Source organism: Aspergillus candidus (assembly GCF_002847045.1).
Source record: "Aspergillus candidus strain CBS 102.13 unplaced genomic scaffold BDW47scaffold_12, whole genome shotgun sequence".
Taxonomy (NCBI): Eukaryota; Fungi; Ascomycota; class Eurotiomycetes; order Eurotiales; family Aspergillaceae; genus Aspergillus; species Aspergillus candidus.
Genome location: NW_020194017.1, coordinates 78,521 through 95,126, shown reverse-complemented (window position 1 = coordinate 95,126; position 16,606 = coordinate 78,521). Strand labels below are relative to the sequence as shown.

The window sequence follows — 16,606 nt, the reverse complement described above, 5'->3', positions numbered from 1 at the left end:
ACCAATTTGGAAGAGTCGACCAGTTAGACCAGGCTGAACCAGTGGTGGGTGGACTTCCCGATAGGACTGATAAAGTTCAGGGTTTGCGCTGGGACCAGGGAGTACAGGACGGATTCGGATCCGACCTCGGAAGCAGATACCGGAGGAAGATTAACAACCGAGATGGGATGATCTGAAGAGGGAGAAAGAGAGAGAGGAGAGATGTGGTTTTTATTCTTTCCCGATGTTGATCAAGGTGAACACCGGCTGAAGGGCCCGGTGTGGCGGGAGTCAGCGGGAAACTGGGAGTCAAGGATCTAACGAGATCTAATCTGTACCAATAAGTCTGGGATTGACCATGCAGGAGAATTTTCAAGTGGAGCTGGAAGAGAAAAGAGACCCACCCGGTTGCTGCTTGACCGGGCCGGTGATGACCCAGTTCTGATCACATCTTTGGTTTGAAGTATTGGGCCATATGGAGACCTTACGTATGGATACAATGAACAGCAGTAGAATTCTGGAATGTCCCATATATCTGTTCCTATCTGTAACCCAATCGTCTGTATTCCATGTTCTCTCAGTAAGTACTACGATGTAAGATGTAAGAGAGTATTGTAAAGAACTCCCCAAAAAGGTGGACACTAGACGGAATAAGGTTAGAGGCTGATCGGTCATCCCCACCGGGTTTGATGCGGGGAAACAGAGATAAGAATATTGGCAACAAGGGTCTTTTGAGTTTCGAGCTTTTGGAAGATATAAGTACATGAGTAGTTGAATCGGCATATAATACACAGTAAGCATATATAGGAAGTATCTATCTTTTATCCGTTTATATATCTATACATACTTATCTTATATCTTCTATCGATTGTTCGGCCACCGACTCCGGCCCGGTCAAGGCTTGTCCCACCCGGAATTCCGTACCGGAAAGGTCTCCGCTGTACTCCGCCGTACCGAATCTTACACGTTGCAGCCGGAAGAGCCTTCCAGGCCACCAGGTCACCCGACCATGCAAGGATAATTTATCCTACAATACTACAATCTCATTCAATTCCGGTACGTTTTCCTCGGCTGGACTCGGCGTATGGTCATTTTGGTATTCCCGTACGCGGAGGAGATGCCCGGTGACTAAGGCCGGACCAACTCACAGCCAGTATATCATCAGAGTTTCCCCGCAGCCCTGGAGTTTCGTAACTTCATCTTTCTTCTCCCATTCTTCTCCTTCTTCCTGTTCCTCCCTCTTCACAGACCTGTATTTGTTGATTGAGCGGATCCTTATCACAATGCAGTCCTCTATGCTGCTCCGTACCAGAGCCCTTCCCTGGGCCAAGGCCTCTAGATGGAGCGTCCCTCGTACGGCCACTCGCGCCATGGGCTCCTTTGCCACCTTCAAGGTCCCGCGCATCGATAATGAACCCAATGTGAGTACCTCAAGAGGGAGAAAAGTGGTTGAAATACAATAATGATGAGTGCGCCTAACCTTGATTGATAGCAACACTACGCCCCAGGCACTCCCGACCGCAAAGGTCTCGAGGATGCCCTCGCCCGTCACAAGAGCAGTGCTCCCCTCAACGTCCCGCTGGTCATTGCCGGCAAGGAGGTGAGTAATTCCACAACCCGAGCTAATGTTAGATCGAGTTTCTAATAAACCCAATTCTAGATTAAACCCTCTCAAACCTTCACTCAGGCGAACCCCGCGACCCATGCCCCCTTGGCGACTTACTCGAATGCGAGTGCCGCTGACGTCCAGTCGGCCATCGACGCCGCTCTGAAGGCCCGTCAGTCCTGGGCTGAGACCTCGTTCGCTGAACGCGCCAGCGTCTTCCTCAAGGCCGCGGATCTTATCTCCACCAAGTATCGCTACGACATCATGGCCTTGACCATGCACGGCCAGGGAAAGAATGCCTGGCAGGCCGAGATTGACTCGGCCGCCGAGCTGTGCGATTTCTTCCGTTTCGGCGTGAAGTACGCCGAAGACCTCTATGCTCAGCAGCCGGTCCACAACTCCGCGGGCGTCTGGAAGTGAGTTTCCGTCTCCACGCCGCTAAAACGAATAAGAAAAGAAGAATACTAACAACGTCTAGCCGCGTGGAGTACCGTCCCCTCGAAGGTTTCGTCTACGCCATCAGCCCCTTCAACTTCACCGCTATCGGTGGTAACTTGGCGGGCGCCCCCGCCCTCATGGGCAACGTCGTCATCTGGAAGCCCTCGCCCTCCGCCATCGCCTCCAACTGGCTGGTCCACCAGATCCTGCTCGAGGCCGGTCTGCCCAAGGATGTCATCCAGTTCGTCCCCGGTGAGGCCGAGGAGGTCACCAACGTCGCGCTGAACCACCCCGAGTTCGCCGCCCTCCACTTCACCGGCAGCACCGGCGTCTTCCGCAGCCTCTACGGCCAGATCGCCGGCGGCGTCGCCGAGGGCAAGTACCGCAGCTACCCGCGCATCGTCGGCGAGACCGGCGGCAAGAACTTCCACCTCATCCACAAGTCCGCCCACCTCCGCAACGCCGCCGTCCAGACGGTCCGCGGCGCCTTTGAGTTCCAGGGCCAGAAGTGCAGCGCCACCTCGCGCGTCTACGTGGCCGACTCCATCGCCGACGAGTTCGTCGCCGAGGTCGCGGCCGAGACCAAGAAGCTCAAGGTCGGCGAGCCCACCGACTTTACCAACTTCTGCGGCCCCGTCATCCACGAGGGCTCCTTCTCCAAGCTGTCCCAGGTGATCGACGAAGCCAAGCAGGATCCCGAGCTGGAGCTCGTCGCCGGCGGCTCCTACGACGCCTCCCAGGGCTGGTATATCCAACCCACGGTCTACCGCACCTCGAACCCGGATCACCCGCTGCTGTCGCGTGAGCTCTTCGGACCCGTCCTGGTCATCCACAGCTACCCCGACGCCACCGAGGCCGATTTCTCTAAGATTTGCGAGAAGATCGACTCGACGGGCACCTATGGTCTGACTGGCGCCGTCTTCTCACAGGACCGGGTGGCCCTGCAGGCCGCTAACGACGCGCTCCGCAACACCGCCGGTAACTTCTACATCAACTGCAAGAGCACCGGTGCTGTCGTCGGTCAGCAGCCCTTCGGCGGTGCCCGCGCAAGCGGCACCAACGACAAGGCCGGTAGCGGCAACCTGCTCTCCCGCTTTGTGAGCCTGCGTTCCATCAAGGAGGAGTTTGTCCCGACCACCAAGGTTGAATACCCCAGCAACGCATAGACGTGTCATGTTGTCTAGCTTTTGATTTTTTTTTTCTGTGTTTTGGTCTTCTCTATTCCCCACCAGTTTATCTGGTTTGTGTATGGGCATTGCATCTCTGGCGTTGGATCATGATTTCTACGGCTGGCTCGCAGCGACGAAAAGTACAATTCAATAACCTATCTTACTTTCTTACATACCTTACCTATAGTCCTCTACATCGTACATTATGCGTCAACCCAACTTCACATTGACGAGGGTCCAAATCAGTAGATAAGACGGCTGCCTCAGGAACCAGGCACCCACAGCGGGGCCGATAAGCGGGATTACCCAATGGGGCAATCGACCCCTCCCGTGCCTCAAGTTTTTTAGGTTAGTTGGATGTAACCATCATCAAGGAATTGTCTTGGTTTACCCCGACTTTCTCTGTTCGCTTGATTCTTGGTGTGCTTTTTAAGAAATCTCTTTCGCGGTTTTTGCATGTTCAGATTCCCCTCGGTTTTTCACCGTCGTCTCGCTACTACCACTTCTAAACCCCTCCGACGTATCGAGTCGCCTAAGCAACTTGCGAAAAGAATGGCTGCCCTTCCTGATACCTACAAGGGTGAGTGAACAGGACACCGTAGACATTGTCTCTCCTCGCCTGCCAATAGATACTGACTGTTACTCTGTCCAGACCCCGTCCGCATCGCCGTCATCGGCGGAACAGGCCTGCGTGAACTTCCCGGCTTCACCCAGGTTGCCTCTCTGAACGTCGACACCCCCTGGGGCAAGCCGTCCTCCCCGATCACCATCCTCCACCACCAATGCCACCACAATAACCAGACCGTCGCGGTGGCCTTCCTCAGCCGCCACGGCATGCACCACCAGATTGCGCCGCATGAGGTCCCCGCGCGCGCCAACATCGCGGCCCTGCGCTCCATCGGCGTGCGCTCCATCGTGGCCTTCTCCGCTGTCGGAAGTCTGCAGGAGGAGATTAAGCCCCGTGATTTCGTCGTCCCGACGCAGGTTATTGACCGCACGAAGGGTATTCGCCCGTTTACCTTCTTTGAGGGCGGTGTTGTGGCCCATGTGCCGTTTGGGGATCCCTTCGATGAGGGCATGGCCAAGGTCGTGAGGGCCTGTGGGCATAGTCTTGATGGTGAGGGTGTGCGCCTGCATGACAGTGGGACTCTTGTCTGTATGGGTATGTTTTCTTCGTCCTTTTTTCCCTGGCCTAGTGCTATCTGGCAGTCTACTAATCTACTGCAGAGGGCCCTCAATTCTCCACCCGCGCGGAGAGCAAGCTCTACCGCTCCTGGGGCGGCAGCGTCATCAACATGTCCTGCCTTCCCGAGTCCAAGCTGGCTCGTGAGGCTGAGATCGCCTACCAGATGATCTGCATGTCCACCGACTACGACTGCTGGCACGAGTCGACGGCCGACGTCACCGTGGAGATGGTGATGGGCAACATGAAGTCCAACGCCGAGAACGCCCGGCGCTTCGTCACGGCCGTGCTCGACGAGCTGGCCGCGGACCACAACTCAGATCTGGTCCAGGCCAAGCACTATGCGGGTTCGGTCAAGTTCGGGCTCAGCACTGCCCAGGAGTACTGGAGCCCTGAGGCCCGGGAGAAGATGAACTGGCTCTTCCCTGGTTATTTCGAATGATTTGGTTGAGGGTCTTGCTGGGATTAGATCAGCAATTTCCACTGTATAGAGTTACTTTTCCATGACGGGATAGACATGCATAGTTTATGACGAGCTCACGAGAACAAAGACTCTACCTATTTGAATATTGGAACTGTACTTTTCTGTTCTTATTTAGAAAGCTGCATGGCTCTTGCTGTGCAGTCTGTATAGGTCTTCCCCCCGTGGATTAACCAACCAATCTGGCAAGGACGACTGGTTATATTGCAATAAACATGAAGTCAACATTTGCACACCGATCCATTGCACATATCTATGGCACCACACATTCGTTTATTGTGACCATTGCAAACACCATCCTTAGTACATGAAAGATCATTTTGATGCCTGCATACTCTCCCGCCAAACAATTACTAGATAACCTCAACCATACAGCACACTATCCAGACATGGCGTACCAAGACCACGAGATAGACCCCACTGGGGACGCTTTCATGATCGTGGAGACTCGCGCAAGCGAACTCTACCTATGGTTTGTGAAAGCCGGTGGGCGCCATCCAAATCCTATCTATCCCACAAAGCCGGCACCTACTAATGGCTCCCAATCCCAGATTCCCAGAGCAAGCTCTGGTCCGAGCTAGTGGACATCTCAGAAGGAAGACTACCAAGCCAGCACCGCATCATAAACAGCGACACCAGTTCTCCCACGACGAGCCCCTCTTCGTCTCCCAGATTGGACAGCCCAGCCTTGACCATGGGCTCCACATACTCCAGCCCCCACGACAGCAACCACGAGCTGAACCCCGGCCCCGAACAGCTCAGAGTGCGCGTTTCGTCGAAACCCCTGGCCCTCGCGTCCAGCTACTTTGGCAGACTTCTCGCCAATTCCAGAACGGTACTTCTCCCCGACGTGTGGGAAGAATTCCGCGGCGACATCACGCAGCCCCTGCTGCTCATCCTGCGCGCCATCCACGGCCAGAATAGGAAGGTTCCCCGGTCCCTAGGCTTCCAGATGATGTACAAGGTCGCCTTCCTGGCAGACTACTTTGGCTGCAGTGAAGCCGTTGAGATATTTGCTGATACCTGGATCCGTAATGCGGAGGGCCTGCTGCCGAAGAGTTATACTGTTGACGTGCCGCGCTGGCTCTGTATCGCCTGGGTGCTTCGTCATCACGACCTCTTTACTGCCGTTACGTGTCTGGCTATTCGTGAGACCAAGGCGCCTATAGTTCGCTATGATAATAGTCCTGTTCCGGAGGAGGTTTTTTGTAGGTCTCAAATTCAACCTATCTATATACCCCCAATAGGTTTTCTTTATCAAAGCAGAGGGAGGGAGTAAACTAACGCAAGGAAGACACCATCGCCAAAACCCGAGAGGAATATATGGAAGAGATCCTCACCTCCGTCTTCGACTACGTCGACACCCTCTCGCTCGACGACTCCACCACCTGCTGTCCAGACTGCGCGTCGTTGATCCTCGGCTTGTTACTCCGCCAGCTCACGTCCCTCAAACTCTACCCCCAGCCTCTCCCGCCGTACTTCACGCACAACGTGGATGAGCTGCTCAAGTCGCTCCCGACGTTGGAGCCACCGCGCTGCAGTGCCCACGTCCATAAGCTAAACGGCTGTCACGGTCGCTGTGCCGTGTTGTTGCCTCGGACGGGGGAAGTGTTGCAGAAGATTGAGGCGAAGATGAAGGGCTTGGATTTGGCGGATTATGTGGATATTGATTGGGTGCCTCATGCTGCTTGATTTGATTGATTGGTTGATTGGTTGATTTATTGATCTTGCGGGGTCTTGATATAATAATGGTTTGGAGTGGGTGGGTCTATTTTTATGGCTTGTTTATGACTTTCTTCTTTGACTGGCACTTTGGCATTCTTTTTCTGTCATTCTTTGATATGTGTTTTGGTGCAGAGGGATTATGACTGATGGATTTCTATTAGTAGTGAAGAGCATCAAGAGTATCAAAGTATCAAGAGTATCAAGAGTATCAAGAGTATCAAGAGTATCAAGAGTATCAAGAGTATCAAGAGTATCAAGAGTATCAAGAGTATCAAGAGTATCAAGAGTATCAAGAGTATCAAAGTATCAAGAGCACCGTTATAGAAGGATAGATAGATCACATGTCACTCTTCCCCTTCGGCTCTTCTTCTTCAACTCACCAACTCAAGTCAATTAACCAAATCAACAATCCAACCCCCCAGATCTGTGGAACCCTCTTCCTTGGTATCTACGTTACTCGACCTCATGCTGCATCAAGTCCCCATGACCTGTCATCCAGTCTAGATTTAGGATAAACTCTGGTCACGGCTCCTGCTGATTCGCCGTCTTGAACCCAATCCAGTCCAATCCCCAGAATACACCGATGATGATCGGATCATAAATGGTCTGTCCACATTGTCGTATTCATTCGAAAAATGTCACTAGGTATCCACGCCACGGGGTAGTGGTCGGCGGTCTCCATCCCCTGACGATCTTGACTGGAGAGGTGTCTAATGTCCGATGCGCCTCCGTATTCGCGGTAGGGATCGTCGTGGACTTGCTTCGAACCGACCTCGCTATAATTGATGGGTTGGTTTTTATCATAATCGCATCTGAACTCCATTGATGCCTTTGGGGTTGTGAATAAAAACCCAGCTCATAGTCACCAGTGAGGGTTGGAACAAGGCCATCCATGATAGCGACAGCGACATTGGCATTCTGGCGTCTGCGCATGACTACCCATCATACTATCCCTACCTGCGGGGTATTGGGGGTAGGACCGTTGCATTCAGCTCAGATCCACTAACAACACACTAACCGATGATCGACACGTTCGTCTTCCCCTCCTGGCCGTCTAGTCTCTGCAGATTCCTCGACTCCTCCCCATAGCTCCTCCACTAACAGACCAAGGTCAACCCCTTACCATGCCGAACACTTCCTAGCATTTGGGTAATTGATCCTCGCCAACTCTGTCCATGCCATGGCAGCATCCGGTTTCCTAGCTATGATCGGCCTCGCTCTGGGACCGGCTCGCTTGGCACGCGACTGGCCGCTACTATACTTCCCTGTATTCATTTCGTCTACTATCCTAGTATCCTTGGCATGGTTAGTGCTACAGGACGGGTACATGCGTGGCTGACCCTTCGCAAGGCCTCCTGATCGGGCTTCAGGCGAATTGTCGTCCAGTCCGGATCGCAATTCCATGCCCCACCGGCCCCTGCAGCGGACTACAGGCTAAACTTCTGTCATCCCCGGAACCCAGCTAGCTGTATATCTAGCTCGGGTCACCCCACAACTGGGGTGGGAAGATTATTCTTCTTGCAAGATTTCTTTGCACTCTTGCACGAACTATCGCCATGGTGGCTCTTTCGCTATCACTGGCGCTTGCGGCGTCGCTGGCCCCTTGGGCGCAAGCCTCGCCCGCCACGAAGCATCTGGAGGTCCGCGCTGACGACAAAGCCTACTCACCTCCGTACTATCCCGCCCCTAAGGGAGGATGGCTCTCCGACTGGGAAGATTCCTACGAGAAGGCGCACAAGCTGGTCAGCCAGATGACCCTGGCGGAGAAGGTGAACCTGACGACGGGTACGGGGATCTTCATGGGCCGCTGCAGCGGACACACCGGGAGCGTATCACGGCTGGGCGTGCCTCAACTTTGCATCAACGATGGCCCGCTGGGCGTGCGCAACACCGATCTCGCCACGGCCTTCCCCGCCGGCATCACTGTCGGGGCGACCTTCGACAAGGATCTCATGCACGAGCGGGGTGTCGCCATGGGAGAGGAGTCGCGCGGGAAGGGCGTCAACGTGCTGCTGGGCCCGTCGGTTGGGCCTATCGGCCGCAAGCCTCGAGGAGGCCGCAACTGGGAGGGCTTCGGCGCTGACCCGGTCCTTCAGGGTATTGCTGCCGCGGAGACCGTCAAGGGCATGCAGAGCACTGGCGCCATCGCGTGTATCAAGCACTATATCGGTAACGAGCAGGAGATGCACCGCATGAGCAGCGTGGTCACCCAGGGCTACTCGTCCAACATCGACGACCGCACTCTGCACGAACTTTACCTGTGGCCGTTTGCCGAGAGCGTGAGAGCGGGCGTTGGCTCTCTTATGACCGCCTATAACGATGTAGGCTGACCCAACTCTTGACTCATTCAGATACGAGATCCAATGCTAAACGTACTAGGTGAACCGGTCATCCTGCAGCCAAAACAGCAAGCTCCTTAACGATATCCTGAAAGACGAACTGGGCTTCCAGGGCTTCGTCATGACCGATTGGCTGGGTCACTACGGCGGTGTCTCCTCCGCCCTGGCGGGTCTGGATATGAGCATGCCCGGCGATGGGTCGCTCCCGCTGTTCGGTACCAGCTACTGGGGTTCCGACCTGTCTCGCTCTGTCTTGAATGGAACGGTCCCGCTCGATCGTCTGAACGACATGGTATGCTTCGACCGCTAGGGATCTTGAAACCGGTATGGTGCTAACGTACTGCATAGGTCACTCGCATTGTGGCGACGTGGTATCAGATGGGCCAGGATAAGGACTACCCGTTGCCCAACTTCTCCACCAACACCGCTGCCGATAAGGCTCTTCTCTACCCCGGGGCGGTCCTCTCCCCCATCGGCGTGGTCAACGAGCATGTCAATGTGCAGGGCAACCACAACAAGACCGCGAGGGCCGTAGCGCGTGATGCCATCACCCTGCTGAAGAACGAGGGCGAGACGCTGCCGCTGAAGAAGAACGACTCCCTGTACGTCTTCGGCACCGATGCGGGGGCCGACCCGCAAGGGCTGAACTCGTGTGCCGACAAGGGCTGCAACCGCGGTGTCCTGACCATGGGCTGGGGCAGCGGGACCGCCAAGCTGCCGTACCTCGTCACTCCCCAGGAGGCCATCGCCAACATCTCGTCCAAGGCCGAGTTCCACATCACCGACTCCTTCCCGAAGGACGTCTCCCCCGGCCCCGATGACGTTGCCGTCGTTTTCATCAGCGCCGATGCGGGTGAGAACTTCATCATCGTCGACGGCAACCCCGGAGACCGCACCAAGGCGGACCTGAAGGCGTGGCACAAAGGTGACGACCTCGTCAAGGACGCCGCGGAGAAGTTCTCCAAGGTCGTCGTCGTGGTCCACACCGTCGGCCCCATCCTCATGGAGGAGTGGATCGAGCTGCCATCCGTCAAGGCCGTCCTCGTCGCCCACCTGCCCGGCCAAGAAGCCGGATGGTCGCTGACGGACGTCCTCTTCGGCGACTACAGCCCCAGCGGCCACATGCCTTACACCATCCCGCGCAGCGAGGACGACTACCCGGAGAGCGTGTCGCTGATCCAGCAGCCCTTCGGCCAGATCCAAGACGACTACACCGAGCGCCTGTACATCGACTACCGCCACTTCATGAAAGCCGACGTCACCCCGCGCTACCCCTTCGGCCACGGCCTCTCCTACACCACCTTCGACTACTCCAAGCCGAGCCTCTCCGTCGTGACCCCGCTCGACAGCGCCTACCCGCCAGCCCGGGGCCCCAAGGGCTCCACGCCCACCTACCCCGACACCAAGCCGGCACCCTCCGAGGTCGCCTGGCCCAAGGGCTTCCACCGCATCACGCGCTACCTCTACCCCTACCTCGACAACCCCGAAGGCGCCGCCGCCAACTCCAGCAAGAAATACCCCTACCCCGAGGGTTACACGACGAAGCCCAAGCCGGGTCCCCGCGCGGGCGGCGGCGCAGGCGGCAACCCCGCCCTGTGGGACGTGGCCTACTCCGTGAAGGTGACGGTCACCAACTCGGGGCAGCGCCCGGGCCGCGCCGTGGCTCAGCTCTACGTCGAACTGCCCACGGACCTCGGCGTCGACACGCCCTCCCGCCAGCTGCGCCAGTTCGAGAAGACCAAGACGCTGGCTCCTGGGGAGAGTGCGGTCGTGACGCTTGATGTCACCCGCAAGGACGTCAGCGTGTGGAATGCTATCGTGCAGGACTGGCAGGTGCCGGTTAACGGCGAGGGCGTTAAAATCTACGTGGGCGAGAGCGTTGCCGATGAGCGCGTTGTGTGTAAGGTGGGGGATAAGTGCTCGGTTTTGTAACTTCATTCCGATTCTGATACCTAGTATGGACATGGCTATATAATTTCATAATTGCATTTGAACAACATCGTATGCTTACGCTGATCTCACTTTTGCTGCCTATACTCCCCAGACCGTACTATGATATCAGAAAATCAATCAGGCAGGCGGTGGCAGAATCCCCACCCTCCACTCGCCGAAGCGCATCGCATCGCATCCCGCCCGTCAGCAATAATCCTCGCATCTCCTCAACTTCCGATCTCATCTAGCTTGCTTCTCGACCAGCACGGCTGGCTCGGTGCCATCCAGGGAGCCGGCCTGACGAACAAAGTCTAGGAATTAGCCAGATTAGCACGTTGGTATAGACCAACTCGTTGCCCAACATGCAAGGCTTTAGTGAGTCCTCGCCCACGATAACATCCACTATGGAACGAACGGGGTACTAATATGCGATTCATTGCTTTAGATATGGGACGGTACGCAGCCCCCCTACATTTCAACCAAGTCCCCAAGGAAAAGAAGGAAATAAAACAGAAAAGCAAATGAGAAAGGAACTGACAATCTGATGTTTTCAAAAAATAGATATGTCCCCCCAGACCAAGAAGGCCTCACAAGCGGCAACAAGCTCCACAACAAGCACGCGCTCGGCGCCCGCGCACGCAATCTGCACAAAACGGGCTCCCTCACCGTACGCTTCGAGATGCCCTTCGCGGTATGGTGCACGACGTGCAAACCGCACGAGACGCTCATCGGGCAGGGCGTGCGGTTCAACGCGGAGAAGAAAAAGATCGGCAGTTACCACAGCACTCCCATCTACAGTTTCCGGATGCGGCACCCGCAGTGTGGCGGGTGGATTGAGATCCGCACGGATCCGCAGAATACGGCGTATGTTGTTGTTGAGGGGGGGCGGAAGAGGGAGACTGGTGATGAGGGTGGTGAGGGGGTGGTGAGGGGGTTGGCGGAGATGGGGGAGAGGTTGAGGGCTGGGACTGGGGCTGATAATCGGGATCCGTTTGAGAGGGTGCAGGGGAAGGTGGATGATAAAAAGGCTGGGGAGGCGGAGAGGGGGAGGGTTGAGGAGCTTTATTGGGGGCGGGAGAGGGATTGGGCGGATCCTTATGCTGTGTCGAGGAGGGTGAGGAGGGGTTTTCGCGCGGAGAGGAAGAGTCTGGAGGTTAGGGCTAGGGAGAGGAGCGCGTTGGCGGAGAAGATGAGTTTGGGGTTTGAGGTTGTTGATGAGAGTGAGGGGGATCGGGTGCGTGCTGGGTTGGTGGATTTTGCGCCGTCCTCCTCCTCCGCTGGTGGGGTGCGGTCGAAACCGCTGTTTGAACAGCGGCCTGCGTCGTCGTCGTCGTCGTCTGGGGCGAATTCGCCGCGTCTTGGAAGATCCAAGGATAAGCGCGCCAGGAGCAAGACACAGCTGCAGAGCGAGCTGACGGGGAATACGCGCGCCGCGGTGGATCCATTCCTGGCGGCAGATGACAGCGAGTGGCGGCCGGAGGTTAAACGACGGAAACCGAATCATACGAGTCGACTAGCTGCGACGAATACCGCTACGAGTCCTGGTGCGCAGGCAGAGGCAGAGGCAGAACAGCCCGCGTCAGGGTCCGATAATACGGACAAGGATGCGTCTGGGGAGAAACAGGCGGGTCCTGTGGCGTTGGTGGATTATGCGTCTGATTCGCAGTGACTTTTCTTTTTTGCACTGTTGTATCTTTTTGGGTTGCATTTGGTGTGCTATTACTGCGGCGTTTATATCATGATACCCCCGTTTCTGTTAGACCCATCCACATATCCAGTTGCCGCTTCTATCGCATGTGAAGGCTGTATTACTTAGGGCTCTTGTTCGTGTTATATGACGTAGCTAGTAGGTAGGTAGGTAGTAGGTGGTCGGTATATACAATGCGCCTCGGAGCCCCCTTTCGTGATATCTCACCAAGGAGCCTTGGTCACCACATCCGGTCTATCATCAGGGCTTGGACCCGGCGACGGGGAGCTAGACCAGGGAGCGCGCGTGGGCGCCATCGGCCCAGGCGGTAATCGAGACGTATCCGTTAGCGAGGTCGGCATTTGCACTCTGGACGGAGGGGCGGCTGGCCCTCGAGCGGCGGCCCAGGGCGCGGCGGTTCCGCCTGGAGGCGGCGCTGTTGTTGGTTGCCCTGTTGCCGTCGCCCATGGTGCTTTGGTGCCTGGTCCTGCGGCGGCGGGGGCGCTCGGTCGAGGCTGGGACGTGGACGAGGTGTGTGCAGTTTGCGGTGGGGGGATGGCGCTGGGATCGCGGTCCCAGCTGAAGAGGGAGCCGAAGGGGAAGTGTTGCACGACGGGGAATTTGGAGAGGACTTCGGCGTTGTACATTTTGATCATGCCCTAAGATTATTTATTGATTAATTAACCATCTATAGTAAAATAAAAAAATAAGATAAAAAAGGACGGGGGAAAAGGAAGGGGGGGATATACTTTGTTGATTTTGGCCCAGCCGGTGCGGATGCCTGATATATCGAAGAGCATGGGGCTGTGTTCCCAGAAGGGCCCTTTTTTCACGTCATAGATGAATCCCACGGCGGAGAAGTATAGGTTTGTGATGCGTTCTCTCGCGACGATGTTCGCTTTGGCGACGCCGCTAGGATCGGGCGCATCTGGTAAGGAGCCCTCCTCTGGGACACGATCGGACTCGGAGATGGCGGGGGCGAGCTGGGCGGAGCCGAAGATGTATGGGATGAAGGAGTGGTCGTCAAGACCCCAGACGCCGTGGGAGCCTGCTGGTTCGAGGGTGTAGGATTTGATGATGGTGCGCACCAGCTCAAAGTATCTAGATAGTTAGTACTTTCTTTACCGGGGGGGATATATTAGAAGGGACGAACGGCTGCATCACTCCCAGGACAATCTCCCTCTCTTCGACCCCAGGACCACTCTTCGGAAACCCATTCAGCTTCCAGATGCAACCCAGAAACGCCAGGAAGCTCAACTCGTGCCCCGTCCCATAGTCCAAGCGTTGCGGGCTACCCCAGCTACCCAGAAAGTACGCCTTCAGCTCCTCCTCCGCGGTAGGACCCTCGGGATCTAACGGAGATCGCATATGCAGCATCTCCGCCGACAGGCATTCCTCCAGTAGGTCTGTCGCTCGGCTCTCCACAATCTGGTACCACTTTCGAAAGCTCACATTTCCGAAACGACGCGGGCCGGTGTCGGGTGGGACCTCAGACAGGATCCCCTCCAGCTTGGATAGTAGCAGCTGCAGCTGTCGGACGGGAGCGGAGAACCCCACGGCGTCCGAGTTCAGCGGCCACGCCTGGACGCTGCCGTCTGGAAGCTTGCGAGGGAGCATCGATCGATTCAATTGCAGTAAAAACGTCATGAGATCGACGTAGGCGCGCGAGCAGAGAAAGTCGGACACGTCGGGGTGTTCGTGGATCCTCTTGGTGGGCTTAATGAACCGGTGCCCCTCGGCGTCGGAGGGGGCGAGGGGGAGGAGAACGCGGACTGGATTGTCCGTGGCCATTTTTTATCGTAGTATTCCAGTTATTAGAATTCAGTACAGAAGAATGAATAATCCTGAGCTGTGAAGAAGTTGTGGAATTGAGAAAGAGACTGGATGAAAAGGATCGAGTATAGAACGATGACGCTGCTATCGATAAGCCCGATCACGGGAGCGGATCTTCTCCGCTTTAGCCTGAGCTCGTTCTTTCTTTCTCTCTTTCTCTCTGTTTATTTATGTGAATCCCACCCCATTGACCGGCTGGTGCCCGGGTCTGGCTATTCAGTCTTTTATACTGTCTACGTGGGTATCAAATTCTCAATCTAATTCAGCATGGCTCGCAGAAACCGCAGCTTCAGAGCTTCCGGACGCGCGCTCGACATCCTCAACAGCATCAACAGTTCCAGCACCAGCCGCAAACAACGCGATCGACCTGTCCGAAATTCCCGCCGCGCGACGCATGGGGGAGAGAGTCAAGGCGTCCCTGAAAATCGGGACGATATCTGGCAGATTCCTGTGTCGCCGGAAAATCGCACGCCTTCCCCTCCGGCCCCCGGGCACACACCACCGCAGACTCTACACATACCCGAAGCAGAACCTACACCGCGACGGTCGCGGCGACTACAACACGAGGCACCGGAGAACTCGTCCCCCCTGCGAGATTCGTTGCGGCAAGAAGAGCAGACGTCCGAAGTGGAAGAACCAGAGCCAGAGGCGGAGGAGGAGGAATGGGTATCAGATGGACAGGGCTCCGAAGGAAGTGAGCAAGTGAGTCAGGAGCCGTTGGAGGAATACAATGAGAGCGATGAGGGACCGGATGGGCAACAAGCGGTGGCGCACGAGACCGCGACGAAGAAAAGGAAGACCGCTACGGTGGATGGCCTGGGGGACGAACAAGAACAGCAGAATACGCACGATCGGGATCAGACTGCGCCCCATCGCGACAATCCTGATCATCTTTCTAGTCCCACATACCGTCGTCAGCGGCGCCGGGCCCGGTCTCCGTCACGAGTACGGATAGAGGTCCCTCCGCGCGCGTCGTCGCCTGCGCGATCCGAAGCATCTCCGGATTCCCATGACCAGACCCAAACGACCGATCGGGCCCTGGTGGTTGCGCCTGAGTCGGTTCAGGAGACCTGGTTTGACCAAGCGCAGCATTTGGGGGGCCAAGAGGATAACTGGAGGACGCTGATCGCCGTGGTGGGCGTGCTCCGGAAAATCAAGGTGCCATCCGTGGAGCACTACCTGGGAGACGTCAAGGGTGCCGTCGACTTCTTCCGAGACAGTTACAAGCGCGCTGTCATTACGCCGCTCCGGGCAGGCGACACGCCCGGGTCCGAGAGCGCGGCGCAGTTCGACGACCTCCTCGCCGTGATCCAACAGGAAGGGGACCAGGTCATGGACGTCATCTACGAGCTGACGAATCCGGCAAAGCGTCGGGACCTTCTTGATGGGTTTGGAGCCCGAGCGATCGACTGGGCCTACAAGGTGGTGAAGCAATGCTTCCGAGCCTACTATATTGCCGGGGGACGGTATCCGGCGGCGCGACGACATTTCCGTCGGGCGTTGGCCCTGCTCTCCTGGTTCTGTCGACGGCTGGGCTCGTTGGCGGGTCGGAGGCAGATGGAGGGGCGGCAGAAGGAGCTGCGATGGTTGGAAAAGTCGCTGGCCAAACTCCAAGCGGCCTTGGAGTCGCGGGCGTTGGAACCGGAGGCCCGGGAGGCCCCCGAGGGCCCCGGGGGCCCCATCGGAGGGGGCACACTCCGCGATCTGGCTTTCCCTTATGGTCGCAAGCCGTGGACGAACGACGAAGGGCAGGCTTTACTGGATGGTCTACAGCGATACCAAGGTATGCTTTCCCGCTCCGCCTTTCTTCCCTCACGGCACCCAACTGACAGATGTCAGGCCCGGATCGATACTATCGGATCCTCACCCAGTCGGGTCGACGACTCCTCGGTCGTACCGCGTTGGAACTGCGGGAACAAGCGTGCCAGTTACGGGATCGCATCCTGACGCAGCACGGCCATGAGCTCCACGACAGGGAGGGACAACGGAAATGGCGATGGTTATCGAGTGTGCGCGAGAATTGAGATGATGATCGAGATACCCAGTTCTATTTTTGTATAATTTCTACTATCTTATTCCAACCACTGCAGTACCACTACGACCACTACAGCTCAACGAACCATGGGTCGAGCAGGTGGAGCCCCTGGAACGAGGGTTTCAGGAGACCACAACAAACAATGACAGAGATTCGGGGTTTCAGTGGTTTCAGGTGAGACTATAGAATCAAGAAATAA

At 56.4% G+C, this 16,606-nt stretch overlaps 7 protein-coding genes across 7 annotated transcripts; 6 read left to right on the top strand and 1 right to left on the bottom strand.

Annotated features, from left to right (window-relative positions):
• The first annotated feature begins 1,128 nt into the window (after positions 1-1,128).
• Positions 1,129-3,332, top strand: prnC (delta-1-pyrroline-5-carboxylate dehydrogenase prnC). Its single transcript, XM_024811924.1, has 4 exons — positions 1,129-1,400; positions 1,472-1,579; positions 1,640-2,001; positions 2,064-3,332. The coding sequence occupies exons 1-4, from the start codon at positions 1,263-1,265 to the stop codon at positions 3,187-3,189; spliced, it is 1,734 nt and encodes a 577-aa protein (XP_024673603.1). The 5' UTR covers positions 1,129-1,262; the 3' UTR covers positions 3,190-3,332.
• A 245-nt stretch (positions 3,333-3,577) lies between these two features.
• Positions 3,578-4,928, top strand: BDW47DRAFT_102762 (S-methyl-5-thioadenosine phosphorylase). The gene is made up of 3 exons (XM_024811923.1): positions 3,578-3,772; positions 3,845-4,354; positions 4,420-4,928. Exons 1-3 carry the CDS (start codon positions 3,649-3,651, stop codon positions 4,815-4,817), a joined length of 1,032 nt encoding a protein of 343 aa, XP_024673602.1. The 5' UTR covers positions 3,578-3,648; the 3' UTR covers positions 4,818-4,928.
• Positions 4,929-5,550: 622 nt separating this feature from the next.
• On the top strand, positions 5,551-6,556 carry BDW47DRAFT_130774 (uncharacterized protein; the record flags this gene model as incomplete). The annotated part of the gene is made up of 2 exons (XM_024817165.1): positions 5,551-6,004; positions 6,151-6,556. 2 exons carry the CDS (start codon positions 5,551-5,553, stop codon positions 6,546-6,548), a joined length of 852 nt encoding a protein of 283 aa, XP_024673601.1. The 3' UTR covers positions 6,549-6,556.
• A 1,208-nt stretch (positions 6,557-7,764) lies between these two features.
• Positions 7,765-10,852, top strand: BDW47DRAFT_130772 (beta-glucosidase; the record flags this gene model as incomplete). Its single annotated transcript, XM_024817164.1, has 3 exons — positions 7,765-8,902; positions 8,961-9,212; positions 9,269-10,852. The coding sequence occupies exons 1-3, from the start codon at positions 8,138-8,140 to the stop codon at positions 10,850-10,852; spliced, it is 2,601 nt and encodes an 866-aa protein (XP_024673600.1). The 5' UTR covers positions 7,765-8,137.
• A 426-nt stretch (positions 10,853-11,278) lies between these two features.
• BDW47DRAFT_116405 (Saf4/Yju2 family protein) lies at positions 11,279-12,521 on the top strand (the record flags this gene model as incomplete). Its single annotated transcript, XM_024814925.1, has 2 exons — positions 11,279-11,307; positions 11,414-12,521. The coding sequence occupies 2 exons, from the start codon at positions 11,279-11,281 to the stop codon at positions 12,519-12,521; spliced, it is 1,137 nt and encodes a 378-aa protein (XP_024673599.1).
• Positions 12,522-12,642: 121 nt separating this feature from the next.
• On the bottom strand, positions 12,643-14,391 carry BDW47DRAFT_10708 (serine/threonine-protein phosphatase 2A activator). Its single transcript, XM_024812914.1, has 3 exons — positions 13,693-14,391; positions 13,289-13,640; positions 12,643-13,198 (listed from the first exon to the last, which is right to left on the bottom strand). Exons 1-3 carry the CDS (start codon positions 14,328-14,330, stop codon positions 12,764-12,766), a joined length of 1,425 nt encoding a protein of 474 aa, XP_024673598.1. The 5' UTR covers positions 14,331-14,391; the 3' UTR covers positions 12,643-12,763.
• Positions 14,392-14,581: 190 nt separating this feature from the next.
• On the top strand, positions 14,582-16,515 carry BDW47DRAFT_10705 (uncharacterized protein). Its single transcript, XM_024812910.1, has 2 exons — positions 14,582-16,155; positions 16,212-16,515. Exons 1-2 carry the CDS (start codon positions 14,640-14,642, stop codon positions 16,394-16,396), a joined length of 1,701 nt encoding a protein of 566 aa, XP_024673597.1. The 5' UTR covers positions 14,582-14,639; the 3' UTR covers positions 16,397-16,515.
• Positions 16,516-16,606: the final 91 nt, after the last annotated feature.